Source organism: Arvicanthis niloticus, chromosome 7 (genome assembly GCF_011762505.2).
Source record: "Arvicanthis niloticus isolate mArvNil1 chromosome 7, mArvNil1.pat.X, whole genome shotgun sequence".
NCBI lineage: Eukaryota > Metazoa > Chordata > Mammalia > Rodentia > Muridae > Arvicanthis > Arvicanthis niloticus.
In genome coordinates this window covers 73,335,434-73,357,309 of record NC_047664.1, presented here as the reverse complement: position 1 = coordinate 73,357,309, position 21,876 = coordinate 73,335,434, and the positions used below count along the sequence as shown (strand labels likewise).

Here is a 21,876-nt window from a genome sequence, read left to right as displayed (position 1 = left end):
AGAGAATCTTCCTAGACCCTAAAACGATTATTTAGAAGATGATTGTATCACTCTGAACATTAGTTTAAATCAGTTTCAAATGAGAATCAATCTTTTATATCATCTTCATCACTCTAGTTGACTTCGTAATCAGAATTATACTGAACCTCCTAGGGAGAGCATCCTCGCTGCACACTGATGGTGAATATGTGAGACTCTGATACACGGTTCATTGATGTGCAAGGTCGCTATGTGCTTCTGCAGTTACTGGAAGCCTGCCCATTGTGGCTGTTAACACACTAGTCATTATTTGTCTTCTTTTTAGTTTTGAAACGGTAATTACTGGGACTTAATTTGGCCTCCATATCTGTCTCTGTAATAAGTTATTTTGATCAGTAGGAAGACTGTTTAGATAAATTATTTCTTATTGTCTTCAAGCTCTGATTTTTAAAAAGTGTTGCTGTAATTTTGTCATGCCAATAAGATTGTTAAGTTCTTCTCTGAATTATTGAGTGTGGATTAGAAACTGTTGTTAAGTACAGGAACTGATATGATAGGCTAAATGAAAGCGGCTTCAGTGTCCCCACTAACTGGAAAAATAAAACATTCTTTTGGAAAGATCAAAATGAAACCTGGTCATGTAGATGAGAATAATGTAAATTGTTTTATTGTCAAGATTGAAATTTCACTGGATTATACTTAGAACCCTGATGTATAAAGTTAATAGTTTTATAATAAAACATTTCCCTGTGATGCTTTTTTTCCTTTCATTTTCTCATTATTTAAATGAAATTGTTAATTCATTTTGTTATAGGGTGATTCTTTTTTAACTTCTAGAGTCATTACACCAGATTATTTTCTATTGATTTTCTTTTTAACCAAGTTAACTACTGTGTAGTATTTCTTTTGATCCTGATATCTGAGAAATAATTTCTTTAACATTTTCACTCAATTAATTGAGGACTTTTTCCTTCTTTATTTCATTTTGGATGGAGTTCTAGTCTGAGAAAACTAGAATAAGAAGAAAGTCATTAGATGATGTCAGAGATTCTTAGGGGAGAATCATGTAGATTGTGTGGAAAGGCTTCTTTCAGGTTGGGCATATTACCGTACATAGCTATAATTCAGTACTGATGGGGCTGAGGCCAGTTTGAGGCAGCTAATGAGACTGTCCCATGCCCTGCCAAAGTTGAGTTTTCATTCATTTTATTTTATTTTATTTATTTTATTTTTTTTGGAAATGTTTAAAAGAAAAATATTTTAGAATAATGTCCTAAGATAAATTTTTAGAATTTGGTTTTTTAATGAAGCATAAATAATGGAAAAGTGACTATACTCTCTCATTAATAGCCAACCACAGGTCATGAGAGAAAAGTTGCTGGGTTTAGGGGGGTGGGATTTATCAAAATATAATGTTCTTAGTTAGATGTGTGCATGAAAACAGGCCAAAAGATCATTGTTGGTGTTGTATTCTGCAAGAACTTAACTACTTGTTTGCTTGATATGGTTTTGAATAAGTAGCATGTTAAATTTGTTACTTAGAACTGGTATACATGAGGAAGGGTATACAAATCTTAGGTGTGCAGTGCTGAATGAAGCTTGTGAATGTGATCGTGTATTAAATCTAGATCATTAAACAGAACCCTACCAGGGTTTCTCAAAGCTTGTATCCTCTGAGCGACTCCCCTGATTTTGAACAGAGGTTAGTTTTTCCTATTTCCTCTGTATATGTGGAACCAAACACTGAAGCACATAACCTTTGTGCATAGCTTCTTTTGCTTAACATGCTAGGAATTGTTCATATTACTGCTGCTTTCTAATGGCAGGTGATGATGTTGTGCATTGTGCAAGTGTACTGTTTGATTAGCCATTGATGGGCATTTTGGTAAGTCAGCCACTGTGGTTTTTCTTCAGGCAGTTGCTATCCATGCCCAGAAACGGTAGATGTGAAGTGCAACTGTGGTAGTGCAAAGGTGACAGTACCCTGTGGCCGAGAGCGGACCACAAGGCCACCCAAGTGCAAAGAGCTGTGCAGGTTGGTATGAAGCATCCCAGAGCCCAATACCTGATGTTTTAACATTGAAATTCATATTGAGTTTTGATTGTGTTCTAATTTTATTTTGTGTCAGTGTTTTCAAGTAATGTTCATAGTTGTTCCTTCTCTATGATTTCAGAAGGTATTTAAAATAATTGCTCTGTAGATGTATTGTTCAGTTGTCAAAGGTAACTTAAAAACTTTCTGATTTAGTCGACCATCAACATGTCATCATGCAAGTCAAGAAAAACACCGCTGTCACTTTGGCCCATGTCCACCATGTCATCAGCCTTGCCAAAAAGTTCTGGAGAAATGTGGGCACTTGTGTCCCGAGTCATGTCATGATCAAGCGTTAGTAAAGCAGACTGGCAGGGTAAGGACAATGTTGTCAGAGAGATAATTCTTTGCTGTGGGGTGTGTTTTCTTCAGTGATTATTTAACAAGCGACGATAAAGGTGTCTTTAGAGTGCTAAGCACTGTGCAGACCTGGGGTGTGAGGAAAACAAGACTTGGTTTTTTATCTTGAGAAGCTCATGAAGGCTGGTGTATTTCTCAGTGGTGGGAACTTTCCCAGTATCTCCGTGACCCTGGGTTCATTACTCAAGACTGGAAGGAAGATTGGGGCTGGGGGAGAAACTAATAAACAAAAACATATTTCTGGGCATGGATATATTTACTGTATTTGTAAATATAGCGTGATAATCATATTTAGATTAATTTGTCTGTTTTTCCTTCAAGTATGGCTAGAAGTATAAATATTTCTTAATTTACTTTGTTGTTCATTTATTCAGTATTTATTGAGCCCTGGCTATATGTCAGGTTCTAAGTGATGAGGAACATATGGGAGGTGGCATTCAGCAGGGGGATGCTCAAGTTTTAAGTGTTTCTCAATTTGCTTTTGGCTTATAAGAGGTTAAGGAGGCTCTGCTGCCTTAGTTGTAGCTTTTAATCCTGGCATCTGCCTCAGTTTTTAATATTGAGTGTGTATGGATAGGAATGATCTTTACATGCAGATGGAATAGAATAATTCAGTAAGCACAGTTAGTTGAGCACTTAGATGGGGTTCAGCCTGTGTGAGCAGAAGGTCTATTTCCCTAGATTCTTAGGCTATATGGGACAGGCCTCTGACTTTACAGTGTTTGTGTTTTACTTTTAGCATCAGCCATCAGGCCCTTGGGAACAACCAGCTGAGCCAGCATTCATTCAGACTGCCTTGCCTTGTCCTCCGTGTCAAGTTCCTATTCCTGTGTAAGAACTGAGTGTGACATAGTATGAACTGTGCCTTCTTTCCCTTTTAGGTTTCATCATCATTTTAGGCCTGACCTGCAAGCTAGTCTCCATGTTCTAGTTCATTCTTTCTTAGCTGTGTTTGCTATGATACTTAAACTTCCTATGCATGTCTGGTTTTATGTGTCTTCCTTTAGCACTTTCCAATATCAACAGGTACTGACAGTTATGACTTCCAAGAAGCTCATTATTTGTTACTTTTCCTGGTGACTCCTACACTAAAGTATGATATTTTTTAGTTCAGCCAGGGTTAGATGGCAAACTAGAAGTGTAAAGGAAGCATTGGGAATCCAGGAAAAGTTTCCTGGATTGATCAGGGAGTGATGGAGATTGAGTTTTAAGGACTTGAACCTGGAAGAATAGAAGAATGGCAAATCATTGAATGTTTCATACTTTGAGCAGACACTGTGGATCAGAGAGGAAAAAGGAACAGTTCTGAGAAGGGACATAGTATTAGAAAGGAGGGTTGATATCTTTAGGTTCCAAATCAACAATTGGTACATCTTGGGTATGGATCTTTCAAAGACAGAATTCTGATTTTCTTCATATCTAAAACTCATTTTTCTTCCCCTCTACTGTGTTGTGGTACATAATTTCTTTTACATGGTGCTGGATTCAGTTTACTAGTATGTTAATATTTTGAACAGGTTGGAGAGATAGCTCACAGAAGACCTAGGCTTGATTCTCGGCACCCACATGCTGCATGCATATAACCATAACCATCTCTTAACTACACTTTCAGGGGGATCTGATGCCCTCTTCTGGTCTCTGTGGACAGCAGGCACACACATGGTGCATATGTATCTCTGTACTACAAAACACCCATACACATAAAAATTGAATAAATATTTTAAAAATACTTTTTAAATTTATGTGTAGTAAGCATGCTTGTAGTCCCTGCATTCAAGAGGCTGAGGCAGAAAGATTACAAGTTTAAGGCCAGTTGGGGCTGCCTATTGAGTTGAGGTCTGGAATAGTCTGGGGGACAGGTCCTGGTGTTTTGTTGTGTTTTTACACAGAAGAAAAGAAAAAAAAAACAAAAATTTCCAATAATTTTATAATATTAGTATTATTAGCTTATATTCTTATGAGGTCCTTTTTTTCTTTCTGGTTTTATAATCATGGAAATACTAGGTTTCCTGAAAAAATTGGGAACTGCAGATTAGTGTGAATTCTTCAAGTGTTTGTTAGAACTGGAGTTTCTTATCCTGGGCTTTCTGTGGTTGGTCTGTCTGTCCCAGACTGCCGTACACTCTAGTTGGAGCAATGCATTGTGGAGCCTTTCCATACTTAGCTTTCTTCACTTAGGAAGTTAGGTTCCACTGTATTTTTTTCATGGGTTGATAACTCAAATTTTTTAACACTGAATAACATTATTGCACTGCCTGGACATCTCATTGTTGACTTATTTTTAATATATTACTTTATTCTTTGAGAACTTTATGGATTGAATTTGGATGCTTTCAGCCTTTCTCCCTTGCCCAGCTCTTACCAGATCCATTCCTGTCTTCCCACTCTCAACTGTGTGCCTCTTTTTTCCTTTACTAATTCACTGGTCCATTTTATTTTGACCATATACTCATGAGTGATTGCACCTATTCACCTGTTGACATTTTGGTTACTTTTAAAAATAATGCCACTATATATGTTTATGTATACATTTTTGGGTGTGTATAACTTGAGCTCATTTAGATAAGAACTCAGGCACATAACTGCTGGGCCATATGATGAATTTGTATTAGCTGTGTGAAGCTGTCAAATTGTCTGCCATGTGGCAGTTTGCATTCTCATCAACATTGGACGTGATTTTCTTGCTCTGTATTCTGTTAGCGTAGGGCACTGTTGGCACATTAGCTGTTTTGTTAGATGCGTGGAGGTATTGCCTGTTAAGTTACAGCTTCCTAATGGCTGCTGCCCAGCGTCTGTTTACATGTCGCTTTGGCAATTTTTTGTTGTTTCGATAAGGTTTATTTTTTGTTCAGGTCTTTGACCATTTTTCTAATGGGGCGGTTTGCTTTTTGTCTGTCATTAAGCATGAGTTCTTTGTATAGTTTACCAGATATGTTTTCCAAATGTAGTTTACTCATCTGTGTCTCCTTTTCCTTCTGTGAAGTTTAGGAAATTAGAACTTTTATGGGTTATATTTTTGACATTGTTTCTAAAAAGATATCTTGACACCCAAGATTATTTAGGTCTTATCCTGTGTATTATACTTTTGTGTTTTGTATTTAGGTTTGTAATCTGTTTTGACCTCATTGTGAAAGGAATAAGGCCTATTTTTTTAAGTGGACATATATTTGTCCCAGCACTATCATTTGTTGAGAAGAAAATTTGCCTTTGTTTTTGTCAAAGATGAGCTGATTTTATTTGTATAAGCCCAATTCTGGTCTTTTTGTTCTGGTTTGTTTATGTTTCTGTCCTTTCATCAGTACCACATGGTCTTGATAACTGTAGTTTTGTAGTGAGTCTTGAGTCAGTGCATGGTAGTCCTTCAGCTTTGTTCTTCCTCATGATTGCATTGGGTGCTTCATGTCTGCTGTTGGTTTTTTTTTTTTCCACATAGACTTTAGATTAAATATTAGAAGTTTGTCTGTCTGTTTTGGTTTTTGAGCTAGGGTACCATGTAATACAGGCTAGCCTTGACCTTGCTTTGTAAGAACTCATATAGAGTTGAGGCTGGCCATGAACTTTCTGCTGAGTCTTTCATCTGAGTAATTGTGTTGAATATAGATGAAATTGGGAAGAAATGTGACTTTAAATTATATATATATATATATATACACACACACACACACACACACACACACACACCTCTTTCTGTTTTTAAACATGGAATCTTTATTTAAACCCTTCAGTTTCTTCTCAGCATTTTATGGTTTTTAAAAGTCATGCCATTCAGTTATAGAATTAGATTTATGCCCATTTTATTTTTGTGTGTGCTTTTGTAAATAAGTTGCATGTCCCAGTTACTCACTGCTACTCTTTTGCAAAGACTTGACCCATGTGTGTCAACTTTATATTCTGTATTTACTATAATTGCTTATTTCTAAGTACTTAACTTTTACTTCATAGAAGCTAGTGTAGTTAGCATATTTGTTTTAGACACCCTTCTTAAAGAATCTATAATGTTTTCACTTTATTTTTTTCTTGCAGGGAATGTCTGGGGAAGCATGAGGTGAGTTATTGGTATAATCTTTAAGTTTAGCTTGTAATCTTAGTCACTTTTGTCCTAGAGATGTTAAAAAATAACTTGTTGTCTGTCAATGTTATAAAGAATGCACATGGTTATTAATTTTTAAAAAGCTACATTGCTTTTTATGTGAGAATTAGCTTCTGTGTGTTCACTATAGAATCATATCAGATTCTATTTCAGTAATACAGGTTTTCTTTTTTGGCATCTATTTTTAGAGGAATGCTTTGATAGGTACTTAATTTTGATATAAATATTATTAATGGAAACATGTTAGACCATTGTGAAAGTTGATCTCAAATTAGTCATTTAGATATAGAAGTGCAGAACGTTTTGTGTATAGATGTGTGTTGTGCTAGTTGGCTGTGTTTTATTTTCATTTTTAAGGTGAGCCCACTACCATGCCATGCTGTAGGACCCTATTCTTGCAAGAGACTTTGTGGAAGAATGTTGCGCTGTCAGAATCATACGTGTATAAAAGAATGCCACAAAGTGACTGAAGTTGATGGCTATACTGACAAAAATAAGGTAACATCCTTAGGACAGAAGCGTGTATGCTGACTGTATTCTTGAAACACTTCAAAAATGATACCACAAGTATTTTAACATCCGCATTAGATGCTACCCACTTTCATTTTTGAGACCATCATTCTCACTGGCCTGGAACTCACCAAGTAGACTATAGAGTGACTATCTAGAGGATTCCCAGGGTCTGCCTCCCTCTGCTTCCCCAGTGGTGAGATTCTAAGCATGGGTCACTGCTCAGCTTTTTATGTGCGCTCTAGGGCTTGAGCTCAAGCAGCACCATCTCCATACTGAGCTTCAGGCTAGCCACAGCAACATGAGACCTCAAAAACAAAACAAAAGACAAATGGTCTATAGAAGATAGTTTTTAATGATTTGAAATGTTCTTTTTAAATTCTAAATACCAAAAATAGCTTTCTTTAGAAAAAGGATTTATTTTTTTTTAATTATGCATGTATGTATATGTGTCTGTGTGTGGATGTGTTCTCAAGTGTGTATGTTCCCACTGAATTCCCCAAAAAAGTGTTGGATCCCCTGTGGCTGGAGTTACACATTGTTGTGAACTGCCTAATGTGGGTGCTGGAGACTGAACTGACCCTCTAGAGGAGCAGGAAGTGCTCTTACTGAGCTGCTCTCTAGCCCCTGATTAGATTTCATCGATAGCATTGTTGTAATTATGACTTCATTTAGGACATCGTAATAAATTCTTAACCTTTAAGTCTTTGTATCTATATCTGTTGCTGTTTTACAAACTTTATTTCAATATAATACTTGAAAATAATATATGGCAGTTAAAATGTTTAACCTTTGATAGACTCTAACCTCAGTTATATGTCTACATCATTATATGTTAACAGTTTGTTTCTGTAGTTTAGTGATGATTGTATTTGTTGATTTAGAATGTATTGATAGTTTTTTATTTGATATTTTTGATGTTGGTAGTTATTTCTAGAAAGCAATTTGTAGGTTTCATAGAAATACTTTGTATGGCCAGAAATGTTGTACAGGTGAGGTAGATTGACTTGAAGTTTATAGGCATAAGTATTTAAATGATACTAATCCTATTGACAGTCTTGTTATTTTTATCTTGGTTGATTTTTAAGATTAAGAACAGGTACCATTTTATTAATGGAGTTTCTCTTATTTGGTTGCATGTCCATGTTTGTGTATGCATATATGTCTGCAAAAACCACAGGCCAACATCAGACATCTTTTTCCATCATTCTTCACATTGTTGTTTGGGGACAGAGTATCTCACCGAACTAGGAACTTTTTAGCTGGTTAAACCAGCTGGTCAGCAAGCCCCAGGGCCCCTCTTGTCTTTGCCTTCCTGGTTAATACAGGTGTATGCCTCCATAGCTGGCTTTGGAGATGGCTCCATCTTTGATGGAGATTGAACCTAGGTCCCTGTGCTTATGCAGCAAACACTGTACCTGCTGAGCAATCTCTCCAGCCCTATTAATTGTACTTCTGGGGCTTACAGAAGTACTTTGTTCTAGTGGGGTATCTACCTTTTTAATCTTAGTATGTGGAAGTGCTAGGTATTCTGGTGATTTATTTCCTGGTTACTTTTCAGGCTGGCCCAGAATGCCTTCACTGTGAAGAAGGGTGCTCTAAGTCACGGCCAGCAGGTTGTCCTCATCCTTGTGTTTTGCCATGTCACCCTGGAAAATGCCCTCCTTGTGTCCAGATGCTTAGAATAAAATGTCACTGCAAGATCACAAGCCTGTATGTGGAATGTAGGTAAGTAGACTGGAGAGTACTCACTTTACTATGATTATTAGGTGACATCTCTGGAAGAATCTTTTATAATATTTAGACAGCATCTGGTGTTGCTGAGATGCTGGAGGCTGAGCATCTCAGCGGGGACTTGAAAGGAGGAGGTGCAGTGTTCCCTTCCAGTGCCTCACTCTGATGTCAGCCAGCCAGACTCTGCTTTGGGGGGGGTTTGTAAAAGATTGGCTAGGTAAAAAGTTACATCACTGCTTTCAGAAATGTGAGTACCCCTATGGTAGAGCATTTGCATGACGATGTGTAAACCCAAGAATCTTTTGGATAGAAATTTGACTTGTTGATAGCTGCTTAGGTATTTTTTTTTCTCTTTTTCTCTGAGATAGGGTCTCTTTCTCTTTGTGTACCCCTGGCTGTTCGAGAACTCGCTTGGTAGACCAGGCTGGCCTCAAACTCTAAAAGATATGCCTGTTTCAGCCTCCTGAGTGCTAGGATTAAAGTAGTGCAACATCACTGCCTGGCTTTTTTGTTTTGATTTTAATTTTTGAGTTATGTTTTAAAAAGTAGATCTGTATTATTACAAAAAATTCTTGTTACAGAATTTACCATAATGGTATCTGCTTTGTCTATTTTCCTTACCTAAAATGTACATTATGTAGAGGGGGCAAATGCCATTGTCTTCTTGATAGATCCAATATCATTTACCATTTATGGCTGTCACTTTTAGTTTAGGCTTCTGGAAATCAGAGGCTTGCGGGAGTGTCTTCAAACTAGTTTCTGTCTCCTTTTGGAATTTTTCCATCTGGTTTTCAGTATTTTCCAGCTTTTTGGAATAATAAGAACTCATGGTTAATTTTGAAAATACGTATTTTGCTTGGAAATTGCTTGATATGCTTTTAAGTTTATTTAGTTTTCTAATAGTTTTTTCAAAGTAGTTGCATATAATTTTTAGAAATCTAATTTTTTGTTATTCTTGAATGTTTTTATTTTCTCTCAGAATTTTTTTTATTATTTGTATATGCGTGTGTGCGTGCATTGCACACCATGATACATGTGGAGGTCAAATGACAAATTTGTGGAGTCAGTTCTTTCCCTCTACCTCTAAGTGGGCTCTGGGGATTGAGCTCAGCGTGTCGGGTTGTGCAGCAAGTCCTTTACCTGCTGAGTCCTCTCGCCGGCCCCCATGGCGACCGAGTTGACGTTAATTGTTATTGAGACATAATTTAAGTGTTCTGAGGGGGGAAAAAGATACTTTTATGGGTATGTTTGGAATTATGACCACACATTAGAAAACACATATTGAAAAACTGGATTTGGGTTTGAATGTCATCAAAACTTTTCTATTTTTAGAAAAATAACCACAGCTGATGTAAGTGAAAAGAACCTCCTCAGTTGTTGCAAAAACCAGTGCCCCAAAGAGGTAAGCTGTAGCTGTTGTTTAACTTGGGAGTTCTCCTTGTTGGTGGATGCTCTAGCCGGGTCCTTTCTGCGCCCATAGAATTGAGCTGTCAGCAAATGCCTCAGGAGATGCTCCTCTCTGCTGACTTAGGGGCTTAAAAACTGTTTCACAGGCAGCTAGATGGTAGATTATTAAAAACAAAAACAAGGTGCATGTGTATACATGAGTACGTTTGATTTTTTTAAAAGTAAAATATGAAGGTCCAGTATTTAAAAAAAGAGAAGGAGAAACACTAAATATGAAGGGTTGTGGATCCTGAGTGAGGATGTGATCTTGTTCTTTGTTTTGGTGTTTTTAGCTCACAGCTTCCATTTCACATGCTAATTCTGTTTATAAGTCCATTAAATTGTATAGACTTTAGGTATGATTAATTTGGGTGTCTGATGTTTTACTTATTTGCAGGTTTTTAAAATAATGTTTTCAAAATAAGATGTCACTTGTAGGTTTATATTTTTCAAAATCTACTTTAGTAAGGTTCTTAAACACTTTAACCTCCCTTATAGCCCACCAACCAAAGACAGGGGAGGAAAACATATATGTACATAGCATATATGTATTATTTAGCACGGGAAGTCAGTATTCTATTATTCTACCTCATTAAAAACAACAATAATCTTTAAAAAAAAAATCAAAGCATTGATGCTATCTCACAAGTCTATCAAAGTCTTGGCCTGCATTTCTTTCTATTCTAAATGTTACCACCACTTTATATTTTTTAAAATTTTTACTGAGCTGCAGGGGGTGCTTGTATGCCATGGTGACAGCTCTGTAGCATTGGTCTCCTCCACCTTTGTGTAAGTTCTAGAGATAGACTTCAGCTTGTGAGGCTCAGTCATGAATCCTTAGCAGTTTGACCTGCTGAACCATGTCACTGTCCCTTATAGTCGCCTTGTACTTACAGCTTTGGCTGCAGGTGTGTGTGGCTACATACTGCCTGCTGTTTTAAAAAGCACATACTTTGTGATTTCCTTGTTATGTTTGTCCATTTATTTTATCATGTTAGTACTCTGTAGTTTATGGATAAATATTTACATTATTTCTAGTTGGGAGTTACCAAAAAATAACTGCTATGGATACTCACTGCTTTTGTATACGCACAGATTTCTGTAAGCACATAGAAATAATGAAATTCCTTGCCCACAGGGAATGCTTTTTTTATTGGATATTTTATTTATTTACATTTCAAATGTTATCCTCTTTCCCAGTTTCCCCTCTGCAAACCCCCATCCCGTCTCCTTTCCTTCCCCCCCACCCCAACCGGCTCTATGAGAGTATTCCCTCTCCCACCCACCCACTTTCACCACCCTGGCATTACCCTATACTAGGGCATCAAGCCTTCCCAGGACCAAGGGCCTCTCCTCCCATTGATGTCCAACAAGGCTATCCTCTGCTACATATGTGACTAGAGCCATGGGTCCCTCCATGTGTACTCCTTGGTTGGTGATTTAGTCCCTGGGAGCCCTGGGGTGTCTGGTTGGTTGATATTGTTGTTTTTTCTATGGGTTTCCAAACCCCTTCAGCTGCCTTCAGGCCTTTCCCTAACTCCTCCATTGGGGTCCCTATGCTCAGACCAATGATTGGCTACAAGCATCTGCTCCTGTATTTATTTGTCAGGCTCTGGCACAGCCTCTCAGAAGACAGCTATTATCAGGCTTCTGTCAGCAAGCACTTCTTGGCATCTACAATGGTGTCTGGATTTGGTGTCTGTATAGGAGATGGATCTACAGGGGCAGTCTCTGAATGGCCTTTCCTTCAGTCTCTGTTCCACACTTTGTCCCTGTATTTCCTTTAAACAGGAGCAATTCTGGGTTAAAAATTTGGAGATGAGTGGGTGGCCTCATCCCCCAACTGGGGCCCCAGCCTTGCTTAACCTCTGGATATGGTCTCTGCAGATTCTCTCTCTCCTTTGTTGGGTACTTCAGCTAATATTCTCCCTGGGAGCCTGTTAGGTCCTGGGAGCCTCTTACATTCCTGTCATCTGGGTCTTGTTGGTGGCCACCCCCAGTTCCCCATCCCCCATTGCTACACATCTCTGTTCAATTTCCTGACCTTCCTCCCTTTTCCCCCTCCCCCTCCTCTTCTTCCCAAGTCCCTCCCACTCTCTACCTCCCGTGAGTATTTTGTTCCCCCTTCTAGGAAGGACTGAAGCATCCACACTTCGGTTTTGCTAGTTCTTGAGCCTCACATGGTCTGTGAGTTGTATCTTAAGTATTGTGAGCTTTTGGGCTACTATCCACTTATCAATGAGTGCATACCATGTGTGTTCTTTTGTGATTGGGTTACCTCATTCAGGATGATATTTTCTAGTTCCATCCATTTACCTGCGAATTTCATGAAGTCATTATTTTTAATAGCTGAGTAATATTTCATTGTGTAAATGTACATTTTCTGTATCCATTCCTCTGTTGAAGGACATCTGGGTTCTTTCCAGTTTCTGGCTATTATAAATAAGGCTGCTATGAACATAGTGGAGCTTGTGTCCTTGTTATATGTCGGAACATCTTCTGGGTATATGCCCAGGAGTGGTATAGCTGGGTCCTCAAGTAATGTCCAGAGGAACTGCCAGACTGATTTCCAGAGTGATTGCCACAGGAAATGTTTAATTTCAACTTCAGTGAATCCTATTGAATTGATTTCCAAAATGGATATACCAATTTATAATCAGTGAATTTTCCAGTTATGGAAAATTATCAGGTTTTCCTACTTTCATTATGCAAAAGTTTCTATTATTGTCCTTTGGGGGTATTATCTTACGATTTTATTCCTGATCAGTAGTGAGTGAGTGAGTGAGTGAGTGTCTCTTCAGGATTGTGGCCACACTTTGCCTTTGGGTGTTTGGTAGACATACCAGCACAGTGTACTAGTGAATATATTTTACTTCTAGTTGCAAGCTATAGAACTAACTTGGAGTCACTTACTGATATACATATAAAGATGGTGTCTTAAGGGAGGTCATTGGGCATTGGTATACAGTGTTTAAAGGAAATGGCTTACAGTCAAGTGTTCAGATCTCTGCAGCCTGACAGAATTGGTTTCTGCATTGAAATGACTATCCTGCCTCTTCCCTGACTGGTTGACCTTGGTTGTTAAAAGACTCTATAAAAGCCATCTTCAATATTCAGGGTAAACTGAGGTGGGACAGAGAGTCAGTGAGTGCCTGGGGCTGACAAATGCTCCCTGGGAAGGTGGCAAAAAACTCTTTTTGGTCTGCGAGAGACTTCTTGGAGGCTGGTGAAAAAAGAATAGAAAGTGGGGAAAAGTCATACGCATACATACAAACACACACAAACACATACACACACATACATACACACGCACACACTGGGTAGATGAAGCAAGCTTCAACAAAGTCCAATAGGTTCATACATATACATACATACATAATACATATATACACCTACATACATACATATATACATTCACACATTGGGTGGATGAGCAGAGCTCCAACCACTTTACATATATACACATGCATGCCTTTTGTGGATAGATGGAGCAAAGCACCAAGGAGCAAGCTCTAACAACTCTAGTTTTCCCCCCACAGACTATATATCGTAGCAAAATCTTTCAAGAAGTACAAAAAAAATCACAATGTGGTTACATTCTATTTTTCTCCTAGTTAATGATTATAAGTGTATGTAAGAAAAAAACACATTCCCCAATACTCTTACGTGAGTAAATATTTTATGTATTACAAGTGAAAAAAAAAAAAACAAATTTTCCCAAGAACCCACATACATTTATAACTAAGAAACTTGTTACAGATTAACAAAGTGTAACCAAGCAAGGTAAAATTCTCAACCAGTTTCTTATACTGGCAGGCTGCAATTTGCAGTTATGAAGAAAGGATCTATTATTTTTATTATTTATCATAAAAAGTAATCTTATAAGAAAATCTTAAAAGAATCATAAATCTAAACTTCTCCATTAAAAAAACAAAACCCAGTCATTTCTATTTTAAACCCTCAGGGTACACATTTACTCATTAACAAGTTTTTTTATTAAATCCTATCAGGAAACTGAGGGCAAAAATGGGTACAAGAAATTAATCATCATTTTGATTACAAGCCCAGCTTTAGCAAGAAAGGCTTAACAGTTGGTACTAGTTAGGCTGCCATTGTTCTTGTTCCCTGACCTTAAAAATCCCTAGCTCAACTATTAAGAATGTGCCTTTCTGAGCTTAAAAATGTTCCCTAAGATTTTCTATATCAGAGCCATTGATGAAAACAACCTAACTTTACTATCAGCCTACATCTTCAACTTCTAAGGATGGTGGTCATTGCTAACTATGGTTTTTCTGAGGGTGATGGATGAATCATTAATCTGCTCCAGCAGCAATGCTTGAAAAGATCAGTCACTATTATTGTAAGTGCCAGTGAGGGGCTGGAAAACCCCTTAGAGTTTTCATGTAACTCATAGATTAGAAGGGACGAGAGAGAAACAAGCAAAACTCCACCACAGTATGAAGTCCTCAGGTGTCTGTCTCTGACGCACACCCACCCATCGTGGTTATCTAACTGGTAGACCTCGTTCCATGAGTTCCAAAGCTGTCTGTTGTTCCTTTTGCACAGCCCCTCAGGAATTGTCTTGACATAGGCAGCTACAGATATAAGGCAGGAAGCTGAAGTAGCCAACGAAGGTGTGACTCTGACATCAACTATGAAATGGAGATTGAGAATAGTAAAAAATTCTAATAATATTTTATATAAATAATTGTAAAAAAAATAGGGGAACTGGATGGGCCCTATTTCAAGACTCCTGTCAGTTCTTACTAGGGAAAGGCAAGAGAATTGCAGACTGATAGATCAGATGTCAAGGTCAAATAAGGAATTTGAGGAAGACATATATAGTTTGGGATCAGAGCTAGAGACTCACATGTCAGTGGAGTTCTGAGAAGTGTGGGGACTGAGGATCAGCAAGATGTGATGTAAGTTTGGTGCTTCCCGCTTTTTGATTAACCTCTAGTGCATTACAGGAATGTACGGTGAAGGGTCACACTGTAGTCATGATTCCTTCAGTGGGTTTTGTCTACCTTTATTCTCTTTCACTTTTTGAATCACTGATCTCAAATTGACATATGAGATGTGAGTAAAAGAGAATGTTTCATATGAAGACTTAGGATAAAAAGATAGGAAATAAAGAAGGAACATTTAGACATCATGGCAATTACTGAGTTGTCTTGACTATCTATATGTGTTAGTCCAGTGTCAAGGATAAATGTTTTAGAGTGAAAGGCAAAGCAATCGTGATGGTGACAAGAAAGCTTCCTTTCTCATGTAGCAATAATGTAAGGGAGAGGGTGTGTTCCTGAGCTCCATGTGTTCACCCAGCGATCCGAGTTAGCCAAGTTAGCCAGGCTGACTTGTTCACACATGGTTCTGTTACTGCTCCAGGTCTTCTCATTTCCAGGACTATGGGACGGGAAAAACATAAATCCATTTCAGAGTGCTTTAAGTCATACATCACTTATATTGATTTCCCCTTCATTGGTTTAGTCACCTGGATGTAATGACAATGTGTCACTGTGACAGTAACATCTACTCTTGAAGGTAGAGCTTCAGAATATTAAAATTTTCTAATAAAAATAAATTTGTATAAATATAATAATCTGCCAAAAGAAAAACGTTGAAGGGCCAGTTATCTACTATTCAGGATTAGTTAGCACTGTGTATGTTGGATTCTGTGAAAACAACCATTAGTGAGGAAAGGAAATGACCCATTGCTTTTTGTCATGTTAGCTTCCTTGTGGCCATAGATGCAAAGAGATGTGTCATCCTGGTGAATGCCCCTTTAATTGCAACCAGAAGGTAAAACTTAGATGCCCTTGTAAAAGAATAAAACGGGTAAGTATTTTAAATGTTAGAATTCCTGTGTCTGTTGATAGTTTTTTTGGATTTAATTTAAGTTTTTGGGTTTTTTTTTTTTTTTAAGAATCTTTTTTACTATACTTAAACTAAGCCTAGTTGTTTCTGTAAATCCTCATTTTAAAAAATCAGCATTGGTGGTCCAATTTTCTGTAACTTCACAACAGAAGAAAGATAGTTTTCTGTTGAATCAAGCTTAAGACCCTATTGTTGGAAAAGTACTAGTGAGTTCTAACTGGTGTGAGTGATAAAGTGAGTTTTATGGATTAAGAAGTGGTCTGGAATTAGGCTTGTTGTCCTTTTATATGAAGGTTTTATTTGCTATTAGTATTCTCCTTTGAAAATAATTAATTGAAAAGACCTTATAGTCACAACCTCATATAATAATACAAACCTAGAAATAATGATTTTAAGATTAAAAACCGTTATTGGAAGAATAGAGAGTGAAAGCCTAAGGATGAGGAAGACATTCAACAGGAGTTGAGAGGGAAAGGAGAGCTCTCCACACGGCTCTCATCTCCCTTGACTTCAGACAGGCGCTGTGGACTGCTTGCCTACGCTCTGGTTTGCCTTGACTGACTATGCTGCAGTTAACACATTCTTGTGGTCATTTCCTAACTGCTTTCTCTTTGCATTAATTCTTCATTCTTCCATGCAACAGACATTTATTGAAGTTATTTTTATGTGGCTCTTGTATTTCCTTTATTTCTATATTTTTTCACTTTATTTTTTCTATAGTAAATAAGTTAACTATTTAAATTTGTGTTTAGTTTGTATTTAAATTGACCACATTTGTGTGAAAACATTTGCCAAGCTATTTCCAATCTGGACAACTCTTCAGTTTTGTGAGATATCATGTCTTGTCCAAGTGTAATTTCCCACCCATTAGTACTTAAGCAGTCAAGGATTTTTATAGGAACTTTTAAAAAATGTTAATAGTTGAAAGAATGGTATATAACTCTTCAGGACAACTGCAGACCTTGGCTGTTCGGGTAGCGTCACTAAATGCATAGTGAGGTAGCTGAGGTACTGTTGAAGATTTGGCTTCTCAATGCACTAGTCACACTAGTGAAGACAACACAGGGTTAGTGCTGTTGTGCTAGACAGCTGACAGCATTCCCTGGTCTCAGAAAGCTCTGTTGGACAATACTGTTCTAAAACATTCTAGAACATTTCCTGGAAGCTTTGGAAGAGTAATAAGAAACAGTAAATATTAATGATAAAAACAAAATTCAGCTGAGTTGACAGAGGCATATAGTAAATTATTAAGTTGATTGTTTGAATTTTATGGTTTTTATTATCTTGTAGAGTAGGGGAATCTCTTTAATTTGGCTCAGTGGTTAAGAGAGCATATTGCTCTTGCAAAGGACCCCATGGCTAACCACTTACAATATCCTGTAACTCCAGCTCCAGGGGATTCTGTGCTGTTTTCTGGTCTCTGTGAGCACTGCATTTATGTGCACCTACCCCCAATTTTAAAAAAAAAAAAAAAAAAAAAAAAAAACTAGCTATCTATTGATTGATTGATAGTCTATAGATAGATAGATAGATAAAAGAATGATAATTTTTAAAAAAAGAATACAGAAAATAAAGGAGTAATCATTTAAACTAAGATATACAATGTTTAGTAAATGCAACATTGCAACATTTATAACCTTCACCTGTTAGGTTATTTGCTGGCAAATAGTTGTGATTTGAAAAAAAAATTGACTAAGTTTTTCAATTTGGGTTATTTGTAGGAATTGCCTTGCAATAAAATACGTGAAAATCAGGTTTCAGTGGAATGTGATGCAACATGCAAGGAGATGAAACGGAAAGCGTCTGAGGTGATGTCTCATTGGAGTTTGTCCTAATGTACTAAGGGCCTTTTTCTCCATTTGTTTTGATTTTGCATATGCTTATTAAAGCCACTTGAGCTTATATTACAAAGGCTGCTCATATAGGTCCATTCTGAGCTCCAAGGTAGTTTTACTGCTTGCTGTTTGTCCATGCTTTTTGTCTTTTACACCAGTGTATTTGCCCTGGCCTTAGCCAATTGTTTTCATGGTACAGTAGCCTCCAGAAAATTAGGCTAAAATATGCAGGCATAGATCTGGGGTTGCTTTACTGTTTGAGATGCCTTTAGTGTTGACTATGCCTACTGCACTGACCAGTCCACAAATAATTGGTTTTATTGATTCAAAGTTTTGCCTTCAAGACACTCAGTTGAAGGAAATGATCAGTTTCTACTCTAGGAAAATGTGGTATCAATAATTGATTTTAGATTCTTAATATGGTAGCTTAAGAGGAAAAGTTAAAAGTGTTTAGTTACAGATTCGTAACGGCTTGAACTGTGATATAACCTCTGATAGCTGATAAAAGGAAATGTTTAAATTTTAACAAGAATAGCACAAATATAAATTATGTTAACCATCCTGAATCTATTAGATGGAACCTTGATAAGTCTTCCCAGTATAATATTTGCATTTCTTCATAGGCTTTCCAATATAAAATAACCAAAAGTTGCTATGGATTAGTAGAACATGGGTGAAAGATGCCAAAAAATCTACTAAAATTTGATATCTAATTGTTAATTTACTTTTAAATGTAAATAGATTAAAGAAGCAGAAGCCAATGCTGCTCTGGAAGAAGAAAAACGAAGACAGCAGGTACCTCAGAGATGGGCAGACTTGTCTCTTCTATAGTTGTCCAACCTGCAGCGGGGGTGGTCTAGGGTAACCAAAAGCAGCACAGCATCGAGTTTGTTCTGTATACCAAAGTTCTCTTGAATTATTCTGATTTGTTCTGTTGACAAATGTCATTTTATATTAAGTCCACCGATAGATGGTCTTTAAGTGTAGCTTATGACTACAGTAAATGGGTATGTTAATGAAAATATCTATTTTTTCAATCCAACTATTTTGTGTAGATAGTACATGTTTACTTTGATCAGCGACTGTGTACTGTATAGGAACTTAGTGCTTACCAAAGGATAAAAGATGACATTTGACAATGACTGACACTCCAGGTTATCTTCTTTTACAGTCAGTTTCTATTCCTCATAAATTAATCATTTGCATTAAAGCATGAAGCATTTTCCCCTTAAAGAATTTTACTGTATCTTAGAGAGGGGCACAAGGGGATGAGGTGGGTCCTATTTGATATAGAAAAGAGTCTAGTCAGGCGGCTTATTTGTTTTACTCATTTGGATTTCTGTGCTATAAGCCACTAATTCTTATTTCCTATATTATAAAAAGGCTAACATTGTATGTGGAGCATCTTTGCCTTTGTAAGAAGGTGCTCTTGGGGTATAAAAACGTGTTAAATTCAAAGCTGTTGTCAGTTACATGTTCAGTATCAAAGGCAGGCTTGCAGTATAAAAGGATGGCGTTATTGTAGGCACATCTGTTTGCTTACCTAACTACACTGTAGCATTAGTTGGGTACAGTCAGTAATGGATGAGAAGCTTTTTGTTGTTTAAAATCGAATTAATATATTTATTATACTGTTACTATCAAAACCTTTCTCAAATTGTTTTATTTCTATTTAAATAGAGTTGCAGATCAGTGTATTCTTTGACTGTAATACAAATGAAACTGTTTTGCTTCAGGCTGAACTGGAGGCTTTTGAAAACAGACTGAAGGGCCGTCGGAAGAAGAGCAGGAAAAGAGATGAAGTGGCTGTGGAGCTCTCGCCTTGGCAGAAGTATAAGTCCTACCTCCTTCCAGTGTGCGCAGTTGTGGGGGCAGTGCTTGTGTGGTACATCTTCCATGGTGTGGATTAATGATCCTTTCAATCTTCTGACATACCTCAGACTGGAGTTACATAAATGTTCAATTTCAGATGTTAGAAATAGTTCACTGTAGCACATGATACACATTCACATTCCTCTCTGTGTCCTTGTCTGGCTATAGGTAGGACAGGATGTTTAGTGTTATCTGAATCAGTACAGTCCCCAGGGGCAGTGAGATATTGTCTACAGTCAGCATGACTGAAGCTATAAAACAGGTCAGAAGGCTTAGCTGTTATCCTTGCACCTCTGTGTATTAAGTTAGTCTTTCTCATCAGATATGTCCATTCAAAGAGAAAACTGAGCCATATGTGCAGCAACAGGGATATTTCTCTGGTCCCTTACTGGGTACTTTTCTTGATCATGTAACTTTCTACTTTTTTAAAGAAGTGATTCGGTAAAAGAATCTTAAGATCTAACAGGAAGCTTTATAGTTAGATTTCAGGTTAGTTTATCAAAGAGGAATTTTTATTGGTCATTGAAGCAAATTTTACACTACATATTCCTCAGAAAATATAAACAAGTGCCAGACTAGGTTTCTTTTAGGAGGTTGGTTTGGGTTTTTTTTTTGTTTTTTTTGGGTTTTTGGTTTTTTTTGGGGGGGGGGTGGGGAGGGTTTGGGTTTTTTTGTGGTGCAAGAAGCTTTAACTGATGTTGGCATGTTTTGTAAACCTTGTGTGTATCCTTTTATGATAATAATAAAGGAAAACTAATATTTATGAGCAATATGTGCCAAGCACAGGGCTTGTGGGCTTTATGTACTTGATTCCATTTTTTTTTACTGTAATTCTTGATGTATTATAGCTGAGAATAATCCATTTTGTGAAATCAAACTGATAGAGAAATAATAAGCCAAATTTCATAGATTTGTAAGTCATTTAAAGTAGTTTTGCTATTTAATTTTGATTGTTTTCATTAAAAATTTTCATACCAAATTTGTGATAAAGAATATTTGTTATTATTTAAGACACCCAGGTGCTCCTGATTTCAGGCTAGACATTGTATTGATGGGCAGAACTCTAGTGATGTTGCAGAACGTAAAACCACTACGAGTAGTAGATGCACATTTTCAACATTGCTCCAGAGGAAGAGGATAAATGTGCATATGAAAGCAAGCAGAGTAGACTTAGAGAAAACGTGTGTGGTTTCATGTGATGAGTGGTATTGAAAAAATACGAAATGGGGCTGAAGAGACAGTTCAAAGGTCAAAGCACTGTCTGCATTTCCAGAGGATGCAAGCGTGATTCCTGCACATCACACATGAACATTCTCCAGCCTCCCCTCTGCCCACCCTCACTCCTAGTATCAGGATACATACAACTGGTGTACAGACAAAACACATGCACACATAAAACAAAAATAAACCTGTATTAACAACAACTATAGTCTAGAGAGTGATAGAAAGGTGGAAGTGCATCAGAGAGGGGGATGTTTGAGCTGTGACCTGAAAGACTGAGGGAAACTGAAAAGAGAAAGCAGTAAGTGCTAAGTCATTAAATTTGGGACTTAATACATTTGCATGGCTGAAGGTCAGAATAAAGGGCTGAGGAGTGATAATTTAAGTTAAATTTAATTTGAGAAGGGGCAAAATCTAGGCCAGTCCTGCTGGATGAGAGATAAGCTAAGGATTGGGGTTTTATTCTAGTTGGAGTGGACAGTACTGAACAGTTTTAGACAAGGAAGAGACCTTTGTTTTGGTGTTTGTAGTCAGTGCTGCATGGAGAACAAAGTTTACAGGGTGTGGTTCAGGGGTGGGGCTTGGTGGGACAGAAGGACACAAGCTGTCCAGGCTGCAAGCACCGGGACTGATTCAGTTACATGGGACTCTAGCGATGGGCGTGAAGTTGCTGCAGAAGCTGAGAAGAATGGAGAAATGCAAGGAGGAAGTGAGAACCTTCAAGGTCAAGGTGAAGTTGCCTTTTGTCTGAATTCATGAAGTAGAATGCTGTCCTTTTTGATTATGGTGTTAGATACAAAATAAGGAATGAGAAAGTTAACCAACAGTCACCAGGAATTACAGAAGGAAACTGTTCATCT

At 37.4% G+C, this 21,876-nt stretch overlaps 1 protein-coding gene across 1 annotated transcript in view; it reads left to right on the top strand.

The window, feature by feature from the left end:
• Nfxl1 (nuclear transcription factor, X-box binding like 1) overlaps positions 1-19,982 on the top strand; it is a 41,602-nt gene extending 21,620 nt beyond the window's left edge. Inside the window, exons 13-23 of the mRNA XM_034508193.2 lie at positions 1,894-2,014; positions 2,228-2,387; positions 3,171-3,262; positions 6,455-6,476; positions 6,879-7,019; positions 8,593-8,759; positions 10,098-10,167; positions 15,945-16,049; positions 17,810-17,896; positions 18,665-18,718; positions 19,660-19,982. Coding sequence (XP_034364084.1) covers positions 1,894-2,014; positions 2,228-2,387; positions 3,171-3,262; positions 6,455-6,476; positions 6,879-7,019; positions 8,593-8,759; positions 10,098-10,167; positions 15,945-16,049; positions 17,810-17,896; positions 18,665-18,718; positions 19,660-19,833 — 1,193 coding nt within the window. The 3' untranslated portion in view covers positions 19,834-19,982. The remainder of the gene's footprint in view (positions 1-1,893; positions 2,015-2,227; positions 2,388-3,170; positions 3,263-6,454; positions 6,477-6,878; positions 7,020-8,592; positions 8,760-10,097; positions 10,168-15,944; positions 16,050-17,809; positions 17,897-18,664; positions 18,719-19,659) is intronic.
• The last annotated feature ends 1,894 nt before the right edge of the window (positions 19,983-21,876 follow it).